This window comes from Cygnus olor, chromosome 11, assembly GCF_009769625.2.
Source record: "Cygnus olor isolate bCygOlo1 chromosome 11, bCygOlo1.pri.v2, whole genome shotgun sequence".
NCBI classification, from domain to species: Eukaryota; Metazoa; Chordata; class Aves; order Anseriformes; family Anatidae; genus Cygnus; species Cygnus olor.
Genome location: NC_049179.1, coordinates 4530737 through 4548946, shown reverse-complemented (window position 1 = coordinate 4548946; position 18210 = coordinate 4530737). Strand labels below are relative to the sequence as shown.

Sequence of the window (18210 nt, the reverse complement as noted above, 5' to 3'; positions counted from 1 at the left end):
AGTCAAGATTTTGTAGGCCTAGTCTGTGCAGAAAACTTCCTCCAATAGCACTTCTTTGTAATTGGAACACATTGCTTGATAGGAGCTCACATTTCAATGTTGTTGTGTGTTTTGTTTTGTTCTGATTTGGTTATTTACCTTAGCTGAAATTTAGGGAAAACAGCAGAAGTAAAATTAGCTAGAATGTTCTACATTTTTTTTATATGTGATGAATCACACAAGATTTTACAAGAGAAACATTTTATTAGTCATACATAAACTGTTTCTCTGTAAACTCTTCCATATTTACAAGACTCTCTCAGGTACAGATTTGCAATTACAGAAGAAAAAGTGAGTTTTTGTTCATCTCTTTTTGCTTCCTTGTGTGTTCAAGGTGTGTGTCTGTTTGTTTACAAAACACCAGTGATAGTTTTTCCACTGTAGTTGGGTAAATATTTAAGAACAGATGAGAGTACAGAAATTAAGAAAGAATGAAGTATTAAGAGAATTCCTGAAGCATATCTGCAAGCATTTCATTGTGTCCCTTTAGAGAACTGGGCTTACCTTTTAGCTGCCATTGTAAATATACTCCACAGCATGTGGATGATACAAAACAGGAATAACAGAGGCAGTGTTGTTATCAGAGAGCACTAGAAGCCAGAGTTGCAAAAAGCTCAGGTATCTTTGATGCATTAAAATACTTTCAACTATATAGGAAGTAAATATCAACTTAGGCACTAATCCTGTAAAGACTTGTATATTTTCCTGATTTTACACCATATACTGTCCTACTTAATGCACATATGTTTTTGGAGCATTTTTTTTAATATGTTGACTGTGTGGGCCAAACCTTGTTTCATGGATGTGATGAGACGTTTGCCACTGGTTGTCCAAACAGGAATATGGTTTTGAAATATTGGCTAAAAGAAAGGCCTGTTAAAGACAATGGAAAGACATTGTATCAACTTGTACAAGTTGGCAGTAACACTTGTACAAATTAATGGTATTTTTGCACATGAAGTACTGTTTACTGTATAAATTAATAGGATACTGGATGAAGCCTGTTATTCTTCATGACTGCTTAATCCTGCATGATTTGAAAACATAAGCAATAACAAGCTCTGAATGAAGATAAAGAATAAAAATATATTTTTTCCCATCTAGATTAATATGCTGCAGGGGTGCTCATTTTCAGCATGTAAACTATTATGGGAATGGAAATAAGCACCATTATTATTTGGAAATACCATGAATTACCAGTTCGAACCTACTAAATTATTAAAATCTACTTAAATTTGAAGAGTTAGTTGTTTTACTTCAATAGAAATTGCTAAGCAGATCATAAACTGCATTTTATTTTACACAAAATTCTCCAGACTTTATCTCCAGATCATCACTTTTTCTTTTGTTTTCAAACCTTTCAAAGTTCATAGTAATATAATGAAACAAGTCACAGGAACACATGCCCAGCTTATAAAATACTGTATATAAATCTTTTACCTTGTCTCAAGTCTACTTGGTTATTCATTTAAAAAGGTCACAATACATAAGATCACAAGTTGTTTCTTATATTGTTCATGAATCATCTTAGTCTACAACTACATTATATAATACTATTTAGTTTCCACACGCGTACGCACGCACACAGGATATTTGCACAGCTAAACAAAAGTTTTCTGACAGTATCTAAGTTTTGAAAATTGGTCTGTTTGGTGCCAATTCTGTCTCCTCAGGGAGTCAATAGTAGAGAAGGTCACTGCAAAAATGTCTGGTGACTTCAAACATAGTAATTTGTATCAAGGTGGAGAACCTTGCCGAACTGATAATAAACAAGTGATACCAACTTCTTATTTAAAAAAGAATATATCGAGATGCTTATACATATAAGCATATAACTGCCTGATCAAGCCTACAAAACTGGGGAGCATTGAAATGCCTTTAGCAAATTAGGTGCCAGCTTCACCAATATATTACTCTAGTTTTATGTTGGTAATCTCCTGAGAGCAACTAGAGCAGTGCAGTGGTAAACCAGCACCTCAGCCCATAAAAGCTTCTTGTCAGTTGATCTATTAAAAGCTTGCATTTACCACTTAAACATACAAACCTGTGCAACAGCAGCATGTCCTTCGGTACATGCATTACATTTGGATTACAGACTGGAACAAGATTATAGTCTGCCTATTAGCCAGGGAAATATTCATCTCAAACAAAATCTTGCAGTCACGGTCCAGCCTCTCCCCATGCTGGAATCTCCTGCTTCATTTGGTGGATCTGCTTCTGTAGTTCATCTCTGTCAAGCTTCATTTTCGCTTCTAGAACTTGCCGTAGAGACCCAATGCTCTCATAGATAGCTGCAAACCCTAATTGCACATGAGAATTGAATTAGTTTATAATATAAAGAAAAAGAGTATGATGTAGTTAATATCAGAATATGCCTCCTACCATAACACTCAATTTTACACTAGAAAGATAGCAAAAGTTCTGAAGAAAAATAAGACTTTAATTATGCTAGTGTGCTGATGGCAATAATGCCCCTAATTGCAGCCAAACTGTGCTTACGTACATTCGGGGGAGCACTTCTAAGCTATTAAGGTGTCACCTCTTGTTTCTGTGAGCTTCACACTTAGTGAAAGCCCTTTTAAATGCAACAGATGCAACCACTACATTTGGCCCCAGTGTCTTTAAAATACTTTAGTACAAAGACATTTTGAAGAGTATTAAAGGTCAGTCATTGTTACCGCAATTCAGAAGAAAGATCTTGATTGATTATAGTCCTACCAGCATTAACTTCAGCTTTCATTTCTTTTATGTCTTCATTAATCTCATTTTGAAGTTTGCCAATGCGAATATTTATCTTTTCTTCAGTCTGTTGTGCTTCATGTGCTTCCATGTTTATCTTCTGTATTTCTTCTATTTTGTCAATTTTCTCTGACATTTGGTTGAATTTCATCTCTATAGCTCTTTCACTCGTTTCCTGGAGCCAGGAAAAATAATTTTAATGGCTTCTTTTGTATATGAAACTAGAGTGGTGTTTCCCAGATATGCAATAGGTATTGATTAATCATCTTTTCTTATGTGGAATTTAAAGGCGTAAGGAATTAAAACTTATTTTAGAAAACACTTTAAACTGACTTGATAGTAGGCTGAAATACTGATGTTTTTAAAGTGGACAGATTTGACAGATGTATTTCAAGACTCTCAGGCCGTGGGAATGCTATGCTTGACATCAATGAAAAGAGTTCTACAAATATTGGTGGGGTCTGAAAGTCCCAGTTACTCATAATGCTTTTGAATAGTTCCTGAGAGGTATTAGGAGACTGTAATGAAACTTACCGTGGTTTCCTTAAAAGTCAATGAGAGTTGGTCCAGCTTTTGCACAAGTTCTTTTTCAATCCTTTCATGTTCCTGTTCCAACCAGCTGCGTGCAGACAAAATCTGGCTGCTGAGTTCCTCAATAGCGTTTTTTAATCTAAAAGCATAATACGAATTAGGAGATAAAAAGAGCAGAATTTTCAGTCATTCAGCAACTTTTTTTTATGATGATCACAAAAATTTAATGATAGTTACTGCATTCTTGACACCCTATCAAGGCAAATCTTCAAGTTTTAAGGCTACTAAATGGGACAAGGCAGGCAACATCCTTTTGGAAAATAATGAAAACAAAACAGAAGTATTTTTATGAAATGTCACAACGCTTTGCGGCACTGAAAACAATGGGATCGGCTCTTCGGGCCGGTGGCAGCTCACTCACTTGGTGTCCAGCAGGTGGAGCTGCTGCGTGCTCTCCTTATAGGCAACCTTCAGCTTTGCTTCTTGCTGCATTATTGACTGCTCCACTCTGCTCAGGAGATGAGAAATCTGAAACAGAATTCAGAATTTACTATTCTTCAACAGCATTTCGCCACAGTCTCATTGGAGACATTTTTTGTGTCAGTAGAAGAGATTATAAAGAAGAGCTGTATTGCTGATGTTTCCAAAATCATTGAGTTTGTGCATTTTACTTTCTCATGAAAAGTATATTGTCTCACAAGACAAAAGTAGGAACACTATGAAAGCTATAATTCCTTCAGCCATAAATAAAGTGAACAGTCTTGCCTTGAAGGCATCATCCTGCTCTGAGGCAGCTGGATTTACACAATCCATACATCACCAGGTGTCAATTATGCAGACCCTCCACTGCGACTGGGTGACAGTCTTCAGCACTTCTCGTGTAATACCTACTGCAGTGATACAAGTGCTGGATTTAACTGGGGATCGGTTATTGCTAACATAAAGTATTTCTCACAAAAGCAGTCGTGGCAGTACAAAACATACTGTTCTGTTTACAAGATTCATGACAATATATTCCTGGCATGCTGAGTGTTCTGAGAAAAGTGAAGTGAATTTTAGCCATTTACCTACCACAAAGTGAAGGTGCAAAATATTGTTGTTACCTAAGAAAATGAGAAGGCTTTGAGACAGAGTTATGAAGAACCCTTTTTGCAATGTCTCAAGACTGCTTCTATTTAGTGGTCAATTCCATTCTCATACCCAATGGGAGAGAAAGCCAACAGATAGGTTTAGGGATTCTTAGAGCCACAAAACAGCTTTGTTTTGCTGACCTTCAAAAATAGTGTTCAAATGTATACAAAATAATTTTGGGAAGGCCAAAACATACAGGGTAAACTGAAGCTTGCATTGTTACGGTGGTTTTGTAGAACATCCATGTCTCCTTAACATTCTGACCTTGAGAAACTGTTCACATCAGTAGTCACTGATGGTTGTTCATTCCTGGAGACTTTGTAGGTACCTTTGAACACTAGGACCTTCTGTACAGCATACAAAAGGCAACAATTTATGGACTTTTTTTCCAGTTAGACCAATACAGTAATGTAGCTATGTAGCAATGTTCAATCTAATAAGGACTGTGAGCAGATATAACTCTCCATCTTTAAATCTCAGAACTCCCAAGAAAATAATTAACAGTAATGTTGTGTGTTTTAATCAGACTATAATTCTTACCCATACATGGATCACTCGGGTCTAAATACTGTACCTGTATTTCTGCCTCTTTGATTTTAGATTCTAAGATCAACTTAGAGGTGTGTTGGTCTTTACTTAGGCTCTGAAGTCTTTCATATGTAATTTTATGCTCTGCAGACAGTCTGGCTAACCCGGCATCACACCTGTTTGAATAAATAAATACCAAAGCAACAGCTGAATAGAACATTAGGTCCAGGCTTTTAAAATTATCCATTTTAGACTGGGTATTTTGGTGAAAGTGATGGCTGTCTAGCAAAACATTGTCTTATGAGGCTGTAAGAATGCTGATATATCTCACAGTAGCCATCAAACTGCTCCTGAATGGGAATAGAAGTTAAATAGTCTACCAAACACCTGATGCACTCGTTTTCTTGGCTCTGGCATAATATGGGTAGACTGTGTTGTTATCAGAGTTGGGGTAATCACATTACAATTTCAAAGATATGCAGGATTTCAATGTGTCATACTTTTGTCATATTCCAGCAGACATCTGTCATGGCCTGTAAGATTTGGCCTATATAGTTAGAGGCCTAACTAATTGAAGATGACTTTTCCATTATTGTAGCCGTGCTCCTCTGAGTCTCACATTCTTATTTTTATTTTCTTTTGCAAAATAATAGTACACAATCTATGTAGTAAACAATGTGGGGAAAAGTTATGGTTTAGTTAATACAGTCTGTATTTAGGTAAAGCTGTCATTTAAAGCCATGCCAATTTTCTCTTGCTAAAGACTACAAAATGCAGTACTGGCACATAATAATTACTTTCCTTTCTTCACGTTGGAACATTTCTCAGTGCTGTAACATTTTAAGGGCAAATGTGCTATAGAATACATGCATTTCCTACAACATTTCAAAAATACTTTAATCAGGTGGATTTCATCTACAGTAATACAATAAGAACATTAACTGAGCTGTACAAATACAAGTACTGTAATTTCAGGAGTAAGACCCCTGCAAAGTATGAGTCGTGTATACATATATATTTTAGATGTATAATAATCAAAGTTATTAAATTTGATCTCTGAAACTGATGAAGAACAGACAGCAGTTACAATTTAAAGGGGAAAAAGGCAGTAAAATGGGACAAACTATGGCAGGTTAAGTCATTATGCAAAGCCATGACACATTTTAACTTCTTTTAACTCGTGTTTCAGTTGGAAAGCTTTCACTTCAAAATGTGCTTTCATCACCTTGGTTACAGTAACAACTGTTACTATAAATATGACAGTACAATTTCAATATAAAAATAATAAATAATGCAAAATATCACAAATTAGAAAACTTGTAGAAAGTAATTTATAGTTGAGCAGTTCAGCATAACAAGATTGATTAGTAATATTTATAGAAAGAGCAGAATAGGTTTACACAGCAGTGAATTGTAGGTCTTAGAATCAGGTAGTTCCAGTAGTTCCTTTAGAAAGACAAGAGAAGCCAAATCTATTCACCAAAAGCCTGTGAACTCAAAAAATAAAAATAAAAATAATAAAAAAAATGTCTTGTTTCTCTGAGGCATTACAGAAAATATAAAAAGCAACAGCTTTGAAACTACTGTACCAAAAGCAAAGAGTAGGCATCTGTAATTGCTTTTAAGGCAAATTAGTATTATGGATTTAATCATAGGGCATCGCTTCTTTGTGGAACTGGGTTACATGATCAAAAGGGTCATGAAGTTGTATGGTAACTGAAAATTTAAAAATTCTGACTGTTAATTTAGTGTCAATGTGGTGTGTATTAATTGTATTATTTAATATTTCTACAGGTATACTATAATTGGCACCCTTTTAAAACAAAAGTTGGAATACATTTTAAATATCAATGTAGGTATGGAATGCAGTTCATTTTTATCCTGGGATATTTTTTAAAACAATATTCTCAGTGTTCAAGTGGTCAAAGCAGTCTCTTTGCTATATATGTTGTATGTAATCCCAAACACCGGATTAGTTTTTACCTGCAAAAGAACAGTAGTATGCTACATACATGGAATGAGATCCTGATACCAGTTATGTGAGTGTATATTTTGAGTTTAAGACTTATAACAATTTTAGTCGATGCTTCCACTAGCCTTCAAATAGTGCAGAAAAAAAGTAAACAGTACGAAGATGAACACCATGGTCTTTCCGACACTTTTGATTTAGGTTTCCTCCTGCACAATGGATGGGAAGAAAATTGGTAATCTAAAAAAAAATGGTTCGTTATAGTTTGGAATTTTTCTTTGTTTACGGATAAGAGGCACATTACAATACCTGCTTGATTTTCCATATCTCAGAAAGCTCTGACTTCTTTATAGATTCATGTTAAAATTACAATAAATCCTTCTTTAAAGTACAATTTAAATCCAATGTTCAGAAATATTTAATATAATTAATAGTAAGATCAGACTATAGATGAAGCCAATGGATAGAAAGACAAAAGTTGAAATCAACTTTTGAAGTCTGGTCGTCTTAAAAGCCCAAGGAAAGAAATGAGAAATAGATTAAGATTTATAGGAAGAATACTAATTTAAAAACGTAAGAGCTGAGGATAAGGTTATAAAAAAATCGATTTGAAAAAATAGCTATGCTTCCAGCTTACGCAACACCTAAGATTTTATAGAAAACCATTTTGTACAAAGAAATGCACAACAAAAAGCTCTTCATGCTTAGAATGAAGAGAGTAGGCCATACCAAATATTCACAGCAGTTTTTCATGTTGCAGTTGCACACATGCACTGTTGAAATTTGGGCCAAAGATGCACTAGGATGAGTTTGTTGTACTGTTATTTGACTTTGGAGGACATTTTCTAAAAGTTATGATTACCAAACTGTGTACTTAAATGAAATTAGTATAGGAAGAGTAAATGGAGAGAAGACTTTGTAGTACCAAGTATTCTGAGTTTCAGAATCCAGTATTAATCCCAAAAAAAAAAAATAATAATAATAATGTTTGATAAAACCAGTGAAATTATCAAACGACTGTCTTCCAAATGTTAGTAAGCAAAAGCGGTAGTTCCTTTTCTGGCACACTGAAGAATATTTTCATTGCCTTTCATCTCCAAGAAATCAAATTGCAATGGCTGTTCTATGCAGTATCATCAATGACTAGAAAAAGCTGAGAACTATGCCAATACTCTGCAACAGGATGCTATAAAGTTATGCTAAAATGGCACGCACAGATTGGTAACATTCTTTTTTTTTTTTTTTAATAATTGGAGATGTTTTGATTAAAATATCAATGCTTCAGTGAAAAACAGGTAGCTGAAAGAGAGGTAGTGAAAAAACAAGTTGATGCATCCAGGGGATCCACTGGGCCGGAACAGCAGAGCTAGTAGATGCTACATGGCCTGCACCTGGGAGGCCAGATCAGTCTTCCCTATATGTCTTGTACACCACCAGTAGGCAGAGTGCAGCAGATTTATTTTACTTACAGGGATCATAAATGCAGTGCATCCCAGATGCATCAGACTCATTTTCTACTCAGTGTAGGAAAATCTGCCTACATGTTTTAAGTCCAGGGCATCTGAAATGAGTCAGATCTATAATGTATATAAAAATCAACTATATATGCTTAGTAGGCGCAATGTGAACACGTGTAATTGCTATTTCTCTGGAGTTTTCAGGAGAGGGCGACCTCTAGAGACAGCAACTGCTCTTGTTCTGACAAGGCTGCTGTATTTAAACTTCCCAGACAAGTAGTCATAGTCCACAAAACATTCTGTAAATAAATGATAAGGCAGCACTCGTGAATTTTATGGTCTTATGAATTTATCACTAGAAATAAACATGGTAAGGCTGTGTTATATAAAACTGGCAACATCAGGGACGGGAGGCTGGACTAATGGATCTATCAGTACCTATGTAGTTTCCTGTTCAGTGTGTCACTGCTTTTAACAGAGGTAAATTCTGTCTTAATAATGCTGATTCTTAGGAATATGGGCAGCATTATTCATGTTGAACCCCGTAATGATGCTTTACAAATTCATCAATAATTCTTAATGAAAAATGGCCCAGAGACATGACCTGCTCTGTGGGTTCCATCCTCTCCTGCTAGGGCTATGAGCTGATGCTGTGATGCAGGTGAGCTCAGCCCTGAGATCTCCCCGAGTCACACACCTCCAGAGCTGTGGGGTGTTTGGAGCTGTGCCTCTCAAGTGCACGTGCATGTAGGGATCCCTGTTCTCACCGCTAAAAGCAGCAACCCTCAAGAATTAATGAGACAGTTGTTCAATGATATATTGACATGTTACAGAACAGTTGGTGTTAGGAAATAAATAGTACTCTCTCCAATACTGAAGTTGAATAGGATATTTAGTATGCATGTAATTACTGGCATTGAAATTTGGCCAGGATCCTGAGACTGACAGGAAAATCCTTACAGGATCCAAAGGCTCAGACACAGGTGATTTACCATCACTCAGCATATACAAACTGAGTCACAGCAATAGCCCACGTGTGTTCTTCTAGCCTAGAGCAAATGTGATGTACTTTGAGTTAAATTAGCCTACTGTCACTACAGCCTGAGCCGCACACAGTACCCTGGCTGTGGCTGAGAGCAGAGGTTAGCTGATGGACCCGAGCTGGTAACCCACAGTAGCTTCAACATGTTTCTAAGGTTTCACTCTCTGAATTCATGTGAGAGCTAGTAAGACCAGATGATGAAGTAAAATTATATTAGGTGAGTTTGGCTTATTTTATGTAATGTATTGGCTAGAGTAATCAGGAAATATTTATGCAAGGGAAAGTTTCTGGTAAGTATCTGTATAGCACAACAAACTGCAATTTTGATCATAATCTCCAGGAATACCATAATAATTATTCACAGGAACACAGGAGTTTGAAGTAGAATATGTTTGTAGATGAAGGAAAATAACCTTCTCTCATGGACCACTGCTTTAACTTGATTTCTGGTGAAAGGGAAGCTTATTTTCTTCTGCACATAGAGAAAATTTAGGTTATAATACTGAGCAGAAGGTAACAGTTAAAAGACAAACTAATTCTCTTGTGGTAATGAATACAAATTTCCAACGTTCATTGTTCGTGCTGACATAAGGGCAGATAGGTATAATCTCTTAAAATAATCAGATAGATTGCAACCCAGGCAGAATAAAAGGGAGTTGCCCTAAGTAAATAAAGGAAGAAATCCTGGCAAAGACTGAGCTAGTCCACCACCGCTCCCCATACCAAGTACTCAGTCAGGCAGCGCCCCATGGAGAAGCTCATGTTGGCACATGTTTATTCATGTGAGTTCTGTACTGAAACCAAAGGCACTTTACTTTGCTGCACAAGCAGACAGTAACTGTGTTGCTCCACATAAGGACCAGTCTTATGATGTAGTGGGATCTCAAAGTGGACATCTTATATAAAAAGCAGGAAGATCCAAGCATGTACATGTGCCACATCCATCCTCATGGGCCACGAAGATGACCAGAGGGCTGGAGCTGGGGTTGTTCAGCCTAGAGAAGAGAAGGCTCCAGGGAGACCTTATAGCAGCCTTCCATTACCTAAAGGGAGCTGCAGGAAAGCTGGGGAGGGACTCCGGGGGTGTACTGATAGGAGAAGAGGTGATGACTTTAAACTAAAAGATGGGAGATTCAGATCAGGTATTAGAAAGAAATTCTTCCTTCAGAGGGTGGTGAGGCACTAGCCCAGGCTGCCCAGGGAAGCTGTGGCTGCCCCATCCCTGGCAGTGCTCAGGGCAAGGCTGGATGGGGCTTTGGGCAGCCTGGGCTGGTGGGAGGTGTCCCTGCCCATGGCAAGGGCGTGGAACCAGATGATCTTTAAGGTCCCTTCCAACCCAAGCCATTCTACGATGATTCTATAAAATTTCTCAGAGAACAATATATATTTCAATCAGTTTTTCATTTGACAAAATGAGCTTGTCTAGTTTGTTCCTGTTTACTAAAGAATAACTTTAGTAAAGCATAACTTTTTAAAAAAGTTACGTAACAAGTATTTAAACCTCTCTAAAGTATTCTTTACAAAATGGGCTAAGAAGTTACTGTGGAAACTTGAAACAATCAAAGAATTCATGAGAAAATGTTACTTCAAGGAAAATCCCTCCCTGGATATCTTTGTAGGCTGTTATCATTAAATCAGTTGAAGGAGAAGAAAAAATAAAAGTTACCTGTACAATATAGATAATAGGTCAAATTCAGAACAAGTGTAATTCCAGTGAAGTTATTAGCCAGGATATTTTAGGACAGATTTGGTCCTTTTTCTGTAGTTGTACAAAACCATTTTTTATGTTCCACTTCACAGACACTGAAACAAATGTTGTTGTACTTTGGTTTGTAAATGTGTCAGTGATGGCACAACCTGAAGTCTGTGTTGTTGCACAACTGTAACTTGGAGTTTGAAGTAGCCTGTAAAAACTCAATTGTTTTATAGCTTTCTGTTCCTTACGTGCCAGGTAGCTTATGTAGATTTTAATATGGTTTACCAATAATTTAATGCACATATTTCTACCTCTAACATATATTCAAAAATGTGCATCTATTATGTTCTTTACAAGTACAGATTATACCATACCTCCTTTATAGTAATTGTGCTAATTAGTCTTAAAGTCTAACCATAATTCTTTTTAAAACTGAACTGTATCCAGATTCCTATGGAATTTGAGGTCATTTGTTAAAAACAAATTTGGGGAATTAAGGGTCATGTTGTTAAGTTTAATACGTAATAGTGGAATGCAAAGGATTATTATTCATTTTCTGGAAAACACCGAGCAAAATTATCCTGGGAATTTTGCCAAAGTTCAGCCCATTAGCATTGACATTCATGTTTCAAGATTAAAGCAACATTAGCTAGTCCCCAAAATATACTTTCATATTGGCATTTACCTTGCCACTCTTCCCCGAAGATCTCCTAAACCAGAAAGCTGCCGCATTTCCAGACTCTTTAGGGTAGAATTTGTTCCATAGCTGAGATTGTCTCTGACACGTATCTGTTCCTGCAGCATCTACAAAGTATTCATATGCAAATACAAATTCAGTATGTTACATTTAATGTACATTTAAAATGTCACTCATTATTTTTCAGTATTTCAGTAAAAAGAGATACATTTTATCATGACTTTAATAAAAGATTCATCTCATATATACTAAAAGAGGTACCTCTAGGTCATTTCTTATTCGTACTGTCCTTACCATAATCTGTATAAAGTAGAACTTGACAATGGAATAAAGTTTTAAATATTAACGTTTATCCGTCAGTTTTTCCCACCACGCCCATGTTGCTCATTGAGCAGAGGTCATGTATCTGCGTATGATTAGGTCAGAAAAATGAGCAGTTGGGTTTGGCTACTTAGTGTTGTCAGCGAGTCGGAAGTAAAAGAAAGTTTATTACAGACCTAAGGCACTTCCTAGTGTTTATTCGGCACAGCCTTTGGACTGAAGTTGAGCTGGGTATTAGTGTCACGTTAATTCATTTTTTTCAAGGTTTTCCAGTGTTGCTTTTGAAAGCAAACTTATTAGTACCACAAAGGTTTCGGTGTTTATATGCTAATATCCTGTACTATTTTCATAGCCGCTGAAGGAACTGCATAATTTGCAAACAGTGTTTCAAGTTATAAAAACAATTTATAAGCTTACAGAATCTTCAGACCTTGTCTGAACTTTCTCATCCTGTGGTAAACTTTGTTATTAAATGAGAAGGACTAAGTAGCTGAAACGGTATTAGTCCTGTGAAAAATTCCTAACATACCTCAATGTCCCGATTAAGCTGCCTCACTATTGCAGTTATGTTTCGGATATGTTCTTCTAAGAGTTGCCTAGCCAACCGATCGCCCCCCCCTTTGTTCTGCATTCTGTGCAGAGTGGAAACAATGTCCTCCTTAATGCGAAAAGCGTGCTCCACGAGCGCTGCCGTGGTTTTCTCATGGCTTAGGATTCTGTCTTCCAGCTGATCCACAAGGCTTGCAGATGCCAGCGGGACCGCTGTCAACGCCTGGCTATGCAGCGGTATGTTTCGAACCCGTCTAGTGAAGAAGAATATTCAGATATTATTAAGGTCTCACACAAAACTGGCAGTACTGGGGAGAAGCACCAAAAGACTTACAGAGAGGGCGCACTGCTGCAAATAAACGGATGCTGCTTGCTACTGCATCTATCTGTCCTGTAGAAAGGCAAGTTAGGCTCTTTTTCCTACTCTTTAAGGAAGCTTACAAGGCATAGGATCTTAAGAAGAGGACATTAGCATTATAAAAAGTAACAATTCAGAACTATAATTGGAATAAGAACACAAACCCAGATGCTCTTACTGAGTTTCAGAAGTAATGTTATTTGTCTCTACAGCTCTCATCTTTCTTCAGGCTTAATCAAAGCAGAAACTGTAGAAGGTAGATATTGCAAACTAAATAAGACCAGACCAAGATTAAAAAGGAGTAGCTTGCGTACTTTCCTTCTTGCAGTCTATACAGCTATCTTCTAATACTGTACAAAAGCTTGTCCTCCCACAAATGGGACAGGAGCATATGCAGGTGTAAAAAGTGAGGAGAGATCAAAATTATGACAAGCTTCTCAGTCTCAGAAGCCAAATTAAAAAAAAAAAAAAACAAAAAACACACACACACAACCCTTATATTTAGGTCTAGATTTTTCAAGAGCTCTGCATTATGTAGCTTCCATGAAAAGCAATGGTAGCTCATGGACGCTCAAAGTAAAAGAAATAAATAAAAAATTGACTGCATAGACTGTGGATGCATGTAATCATTTCCTGATGCTATGTTCTGTAAAGAGTAAAGAAAATTTTCAGAAGCATAAGTTGAACCCCCCTCCAAAGAGGAGTTGTTATTCTTTTTTTTTTTTTTTTTTTGTAACTCTGTTAGTTATTACTTTCACCCTTATAACACTGATAGAGATGTACAAGGACTCTAACAAAGGTGAGATCTGTCCTTGAGCTTTCACACTTACTCCGTATTTAGAAGGCTTTGGCTATTTAATTTTGTTCAGAAAGGGTTAAGTAAAAGCTGAGTAAGGAATTGTGATATGGGCCGTGATTTGCATGAGTCTAGGGTATTTCATTTTGCTTTGCATATAAAATGCCAAAGTTCCATGTTACAGCGTTACTATAAATAGACAATTAAGAGAGAATTAAGAGAGACATAATACTCGACAATATGAAGATTTTTTATTTTTTTTTTTTTACATTCCATCTGTACCTTTCAGAATGGGCAAGAGTTGGGAAGATCGGGCTTCGCTGGGCCATTTTCTGGTCAATAATTTGTCTGTTGAAAAAGTACACATTGAATTATTTAATAGTTTATATCTGGCATGAAATGATTCAATGCTTCTGCTTTAAGTGAACCTTCAAGAAGAGTTTAAGATTACGCTGACAGGTCTGATCTTGGAGCTTAAATATTGCTTATGGAATAGATGCATTTAAAAATTGATATAAAGGAACAAAAGAATGCAAACTAAAACCTGATAGGAAGTTTTTTTTATAGTGAAAACAGTATTCTAGAAAAGGGCAGGGTTGACAACTTCACAAGAGAAATCCGCTCGTGACCCACAGAACTGGTTTGGCAGGACAGAGGCAAACAAACTTCTTGACCCAAATACGTCTACTGATCTCAGACGGCATCAATTAGCAAATACAAAAGTGAGATATGTGGGATTATAGTAAAGCTTAAGAATGCATTGGCTAGAGAATGAAATGAAAATATTTCATGACAGCAAGTTACTGGGGATAATGTATTTTTCAGGTAATCTAAATAGAATGTTAGAGATCAGTATGGTTTAGCAAAACTGTGTATTTTACCCATTTGTTCTCAAATCTAAAAGAGTACACTATGTAGTAAATTCTTATGTAGGAAGACTATACGTTTTGTTCTTAGTTTTTAGATATAGCGAGCCAGACTGTGACAGACATTGCAGCAGAGTAGCTCTGGTAGTAGCTTCAAAAAGACATTTTCGATATCTTACTGTGAGATCAGTACCTGGCACAGTAGCTTTCCTCTGGTAACAGAAATTAAAACAATAAAAAAGCAATAGCCTCAATCAAATCCAAGTGTTCCACCCCATATGAAACAAACACACATTTTAACCTACAAAGATGGCAGAAGTGAGCATGGCTATCCTATTGGAAGCCTGAGCCTGAATTCCTTGGGAACCTAAAATGCTCACTGAAAACAAAACGCTTACATATGAAGAGAATTTTGTAATTGCTGTTGAAACCTGGTGCAATATGCTGTACAAACAGAAAGAGGAAAACAGGGTTATTGAAACAAAATTGTAAAATTTTGACTGTAAAGAAGTGATAGGAGTGTCCGCTGAGATTTCAAAATGCCAAGCATGTTTGTGCTTAGAAACTTATGAAAGCACTGCCTAAAAACAGAGCAAACATTGTCACAGTATGTGTGTTCTATTTATAGCACAGTGCTTCAGAAACTACAAATTAGAAAAAAAACATAGTTTTAAGAGTCTGGGTTGCTGAGCAGCAGTGACACTAGTCTGCAATTCCGAAGGTCTGATGTTAATTCCTTGCGCAACCTCTGATCCTGATGGCTGTGGACGTTATTTCCATGCCTAATGACTCGAATTCTCTATATGGAAAACAGAGATAATGGTACCTACCTCTTCGTTTAAGCTCTTACATGCCTGTAAGTAACAAGCCCTGAATAAGAGCTGGGTATCATTATGATGACTGAGGCATTGGGAATTGTGCACAGCCACTGAATGTCCAGTCCTGCAGTCTGCTCCCCGCACACGTGGTTCCCCACGTTTTTTCAAACGGTGCCGCTGTCCGTGGGGAGCCCCTCCTGGCTGTCCCGGGGGGCTGTACAGCTGCCTGGTGGTGCCCGAGGCTGTGGTAGGCCGGAGCTCATTTACACCCGGTGCTCTGCGCCATACCACAGTTTAATGATCTTGATGCAGCAAAGCATTTGAACGTGCAATTTAACTATGAACACGGGAATATCCCACAGATTAGGGAGTAGAGCTATGCATCACTGAGGCAAAACACTGGATTCTACCTAAAAAAAAAAAAAAAAAAAAAAAAAGCATTAAAGTCTGTACATCTAGCAATATCTTAGTAATATACTCCTTATAAAAACAGCCAAATAAAAAGTCCTTAACTCAAGTGTTTTCTTCTTATGGCCTTCATATCAACATATGGCCTTAATATCAACTGAAAAACATTTTTGGAGTAGAATAAGCATAGGATTGCTTGAAGATTTTGTTTTCTACCAGACTACAGCTAAATGCAAGTGTCTGGAGAAATTGTGCACATGAAACAAAAGGCACATGGATGGACTTCTCGTTCTTTTAATTTAAGCACGTCACTCATCACTGAAATCTCTCCTAATCAATTACCAGATGACTTGACCTGATGCAGCATCCCGCAGGGCTCTGTGGTAAGGTCTTGTTCAGCAGCTGCACGGAGCTCTACTGCACTTGTGAGGTGCGTGCAGCAGTCAGGAACACCTGGGTGTCAGGACTGATGACGGATTCCCTCTTGCTCAGTGTATGTAACAAACGCCCATTTAGCCTAATCAATATCAAATACAAGAAAAAATAAGGTGTTCTAATGTCGAGAACTGGAGGAGTGCAATTTCACATAGCTCCAGATTTAACGGTGCTGCACTGAGATAACATAGATACCAGTCGAAACACTGGCTTCGTGTGTTTAAGTGTTGTTCTAAGTGGTGGTGTCTCCAGCTTGATATTGCTATGGCAATTTAAACCGTGCTATATTAGCGCAGTAAATTTAGAGTGATCTATTTGATTTACCAAGTGTTCCGGCTGTGCTCGTCACATTGACAGAACAAAGATATTACCGGCGCTAAGCGGCACGCCTGACGACACGCAGAAATAGCCCTGCCCTCGTTGGTCTGGGCAGCTGTCCCGTGGAGACCCGAGCCACTTGGTCACCGTTTCCCGAAGTCGCCAGCACCCGTTGCAGGAGCTGGAGGGCTCAGGCGACCCTGCTCCTCTCGGCAGGCCGGGGCCGCTCCCGGGGCCGTGCCCCGGCTTGGGGCTGGCCGCCCTGCCCTCCGGCCGTGCGCCTCGGCGCACCTCGGGGGAGCCTCGGCGGGTCCGGGGGGCTCCGCCCGGCGCGGGGGCGGGCAGGGACAGGGGCACCCCGCGGGCCCGGCGCGGCGCTGCTCGGCCGGAGGGGTCGCGGGGAGCGGGGGCTGGGACTCACCACTGCGGCGGGACGGGGCCGCCCGCCTCTCCTCCCCGGCATCCCCGCGGCCGGCAGAGCCCCGCTCCTCGGTGCGCTGCGTGCCTGCGCGGCTGGGTGCCTGCCCGCGGGCCGTCCGTCCGTCCTCCCGTCCGCCCGCCCGCCGTTGGCACGGAGCGGGGCGCAGGAGCGGCGCGGGCCTTGGCGCAGGCCGCGCTGCGGGAGCTGCCGCCGTTGCCAGGACGCCGTCACCATGGGAACGGCGCGGCGGGGGCGCGGTGCCGCAGCCGGGGCAGCGCCGCGGGGCCCCGGGCCGCGAAGCCCAGCGCCGGGCAGGGACGGGGGGCTCCGGGCGGGGCGCGGCTCCTCCCCGCCGTGCCGCTCAGCGTCCCGCAGCCGGGGGAGCGCCCCGCCCGGGCAGCGTTGCCAGCCCGTGCCACTCGCCGGGCCCCGGTGCGGCCTTGGGCGGGCAGAGGTGAGTGGAACCGGAGCGGCACTTGGTGCGCAGACGGGCGCTGGGACAGCGGGCTGGCTCCCGTGCGGGGTAAAACACCCGCACTCCCCCCCGGTGCCTGGGCTGTGGGAATGGGGGCCGGCAGCTGCAAAGCAGGGAAGCGCTGCAGAGCTGCACACCTGTATGAACAGCAGGGTGGGGGCTGCATCTACACACTTACCGACCCATTTATTTTAAAGTAGTTCTCACAAGAGAGGATTGAGCAAGAAACAAAACGTGCCACAGATGCTTTCAAAATGGGGCAGTAACCCACCTGGTGTCACAGGACTATAGGGTGATTAAGGCTAGAGGGACCCCCATTTATCCAACCACTGGCACTATGCAGGGTCATCAGTTAGGCCAGCCAAAGTCCCTCAGGGTTTCACACGGCCTGCTCTTGCTGAAAGCCTCCAAGGACGGACACTGCATGGTCTCTCTGGGCAGTTGATGGGGGGAGACATTTTCCTTACACCCAGTCTGAACCTCCCTTGTTTCAGTTTATGTTGTCGCCCTCCCACTGTACATTGCTGTGAAGAGCTTGGCTTTGTCATCCTGATGGCCTCCTCATCAGGGGGGCTTCTGGTGGGTCCCCCAAAGTCTGCCTCCACCTGGCAGAGGA

The 18210-nt window shown here is 39.7% G+C and overlaps 1 protein-coding gene across 7 annotated transcripts; it reads right to left on the bottom strand.

Moving 5' to 3' along the window:
* Window positions 1-233: 233 nt before the first annotated feature.
* Window positions 234-17280, bottom strand: FAM81A (family with sequence similarity 81 member A). Of its 7 annotated transcripts, none has more exons than XR_005823199.1 (12): window positions 17120-17280; window positions 15550-15947; window positions 14136-14201; window positions 13034-13090; window positions 12680-12953; window positions 11818-11936; window positions 5015-5144; window positions 3731-3837; window positions 3313-3448; window positions 2758-2953; window positions 2084-2339; window positions 248-912 (listed from the first exon to the last, which is right to left on the bottom strand). XR_005823199.1 is itself a non-coding variant. In XM_040569551.1 (12 exons), the coding sequence occupies exons 4-12, from the start codon at window positions 14180-14182 to the stop codon at window positions 2200-2202; spliced, it is 1206 nt and encodes a 401-aa protein (XP_040425485.1). In that variant the 5' UTR covers window positions 14183-14201; window positions 15550-15947; window positions 16288-16462; window positions 17120-17279; the 3' UTR covers window positions 1367-2199. The 7 variants fall into 7 exon arrangements, 5 of the variants coding, with proteins under 5 accessions (XP_040425485.1, XP_040425484.1, XP_040425487.1 ...); XM_040569551.1 differs by lacking the exon at window positions 248-912 and adding an exon at window positions 16288-16462 and having other exon boundaries at window positions 1367-2339; window positions 17120-17279; XR_005823200.1 differs by lacking the exon at window positions 13034-13090 and having other exon boundaries at window positions 234-912.
* Between the last annotated feature and the right edge of the window lie 930 nt (window positions 17281-18210).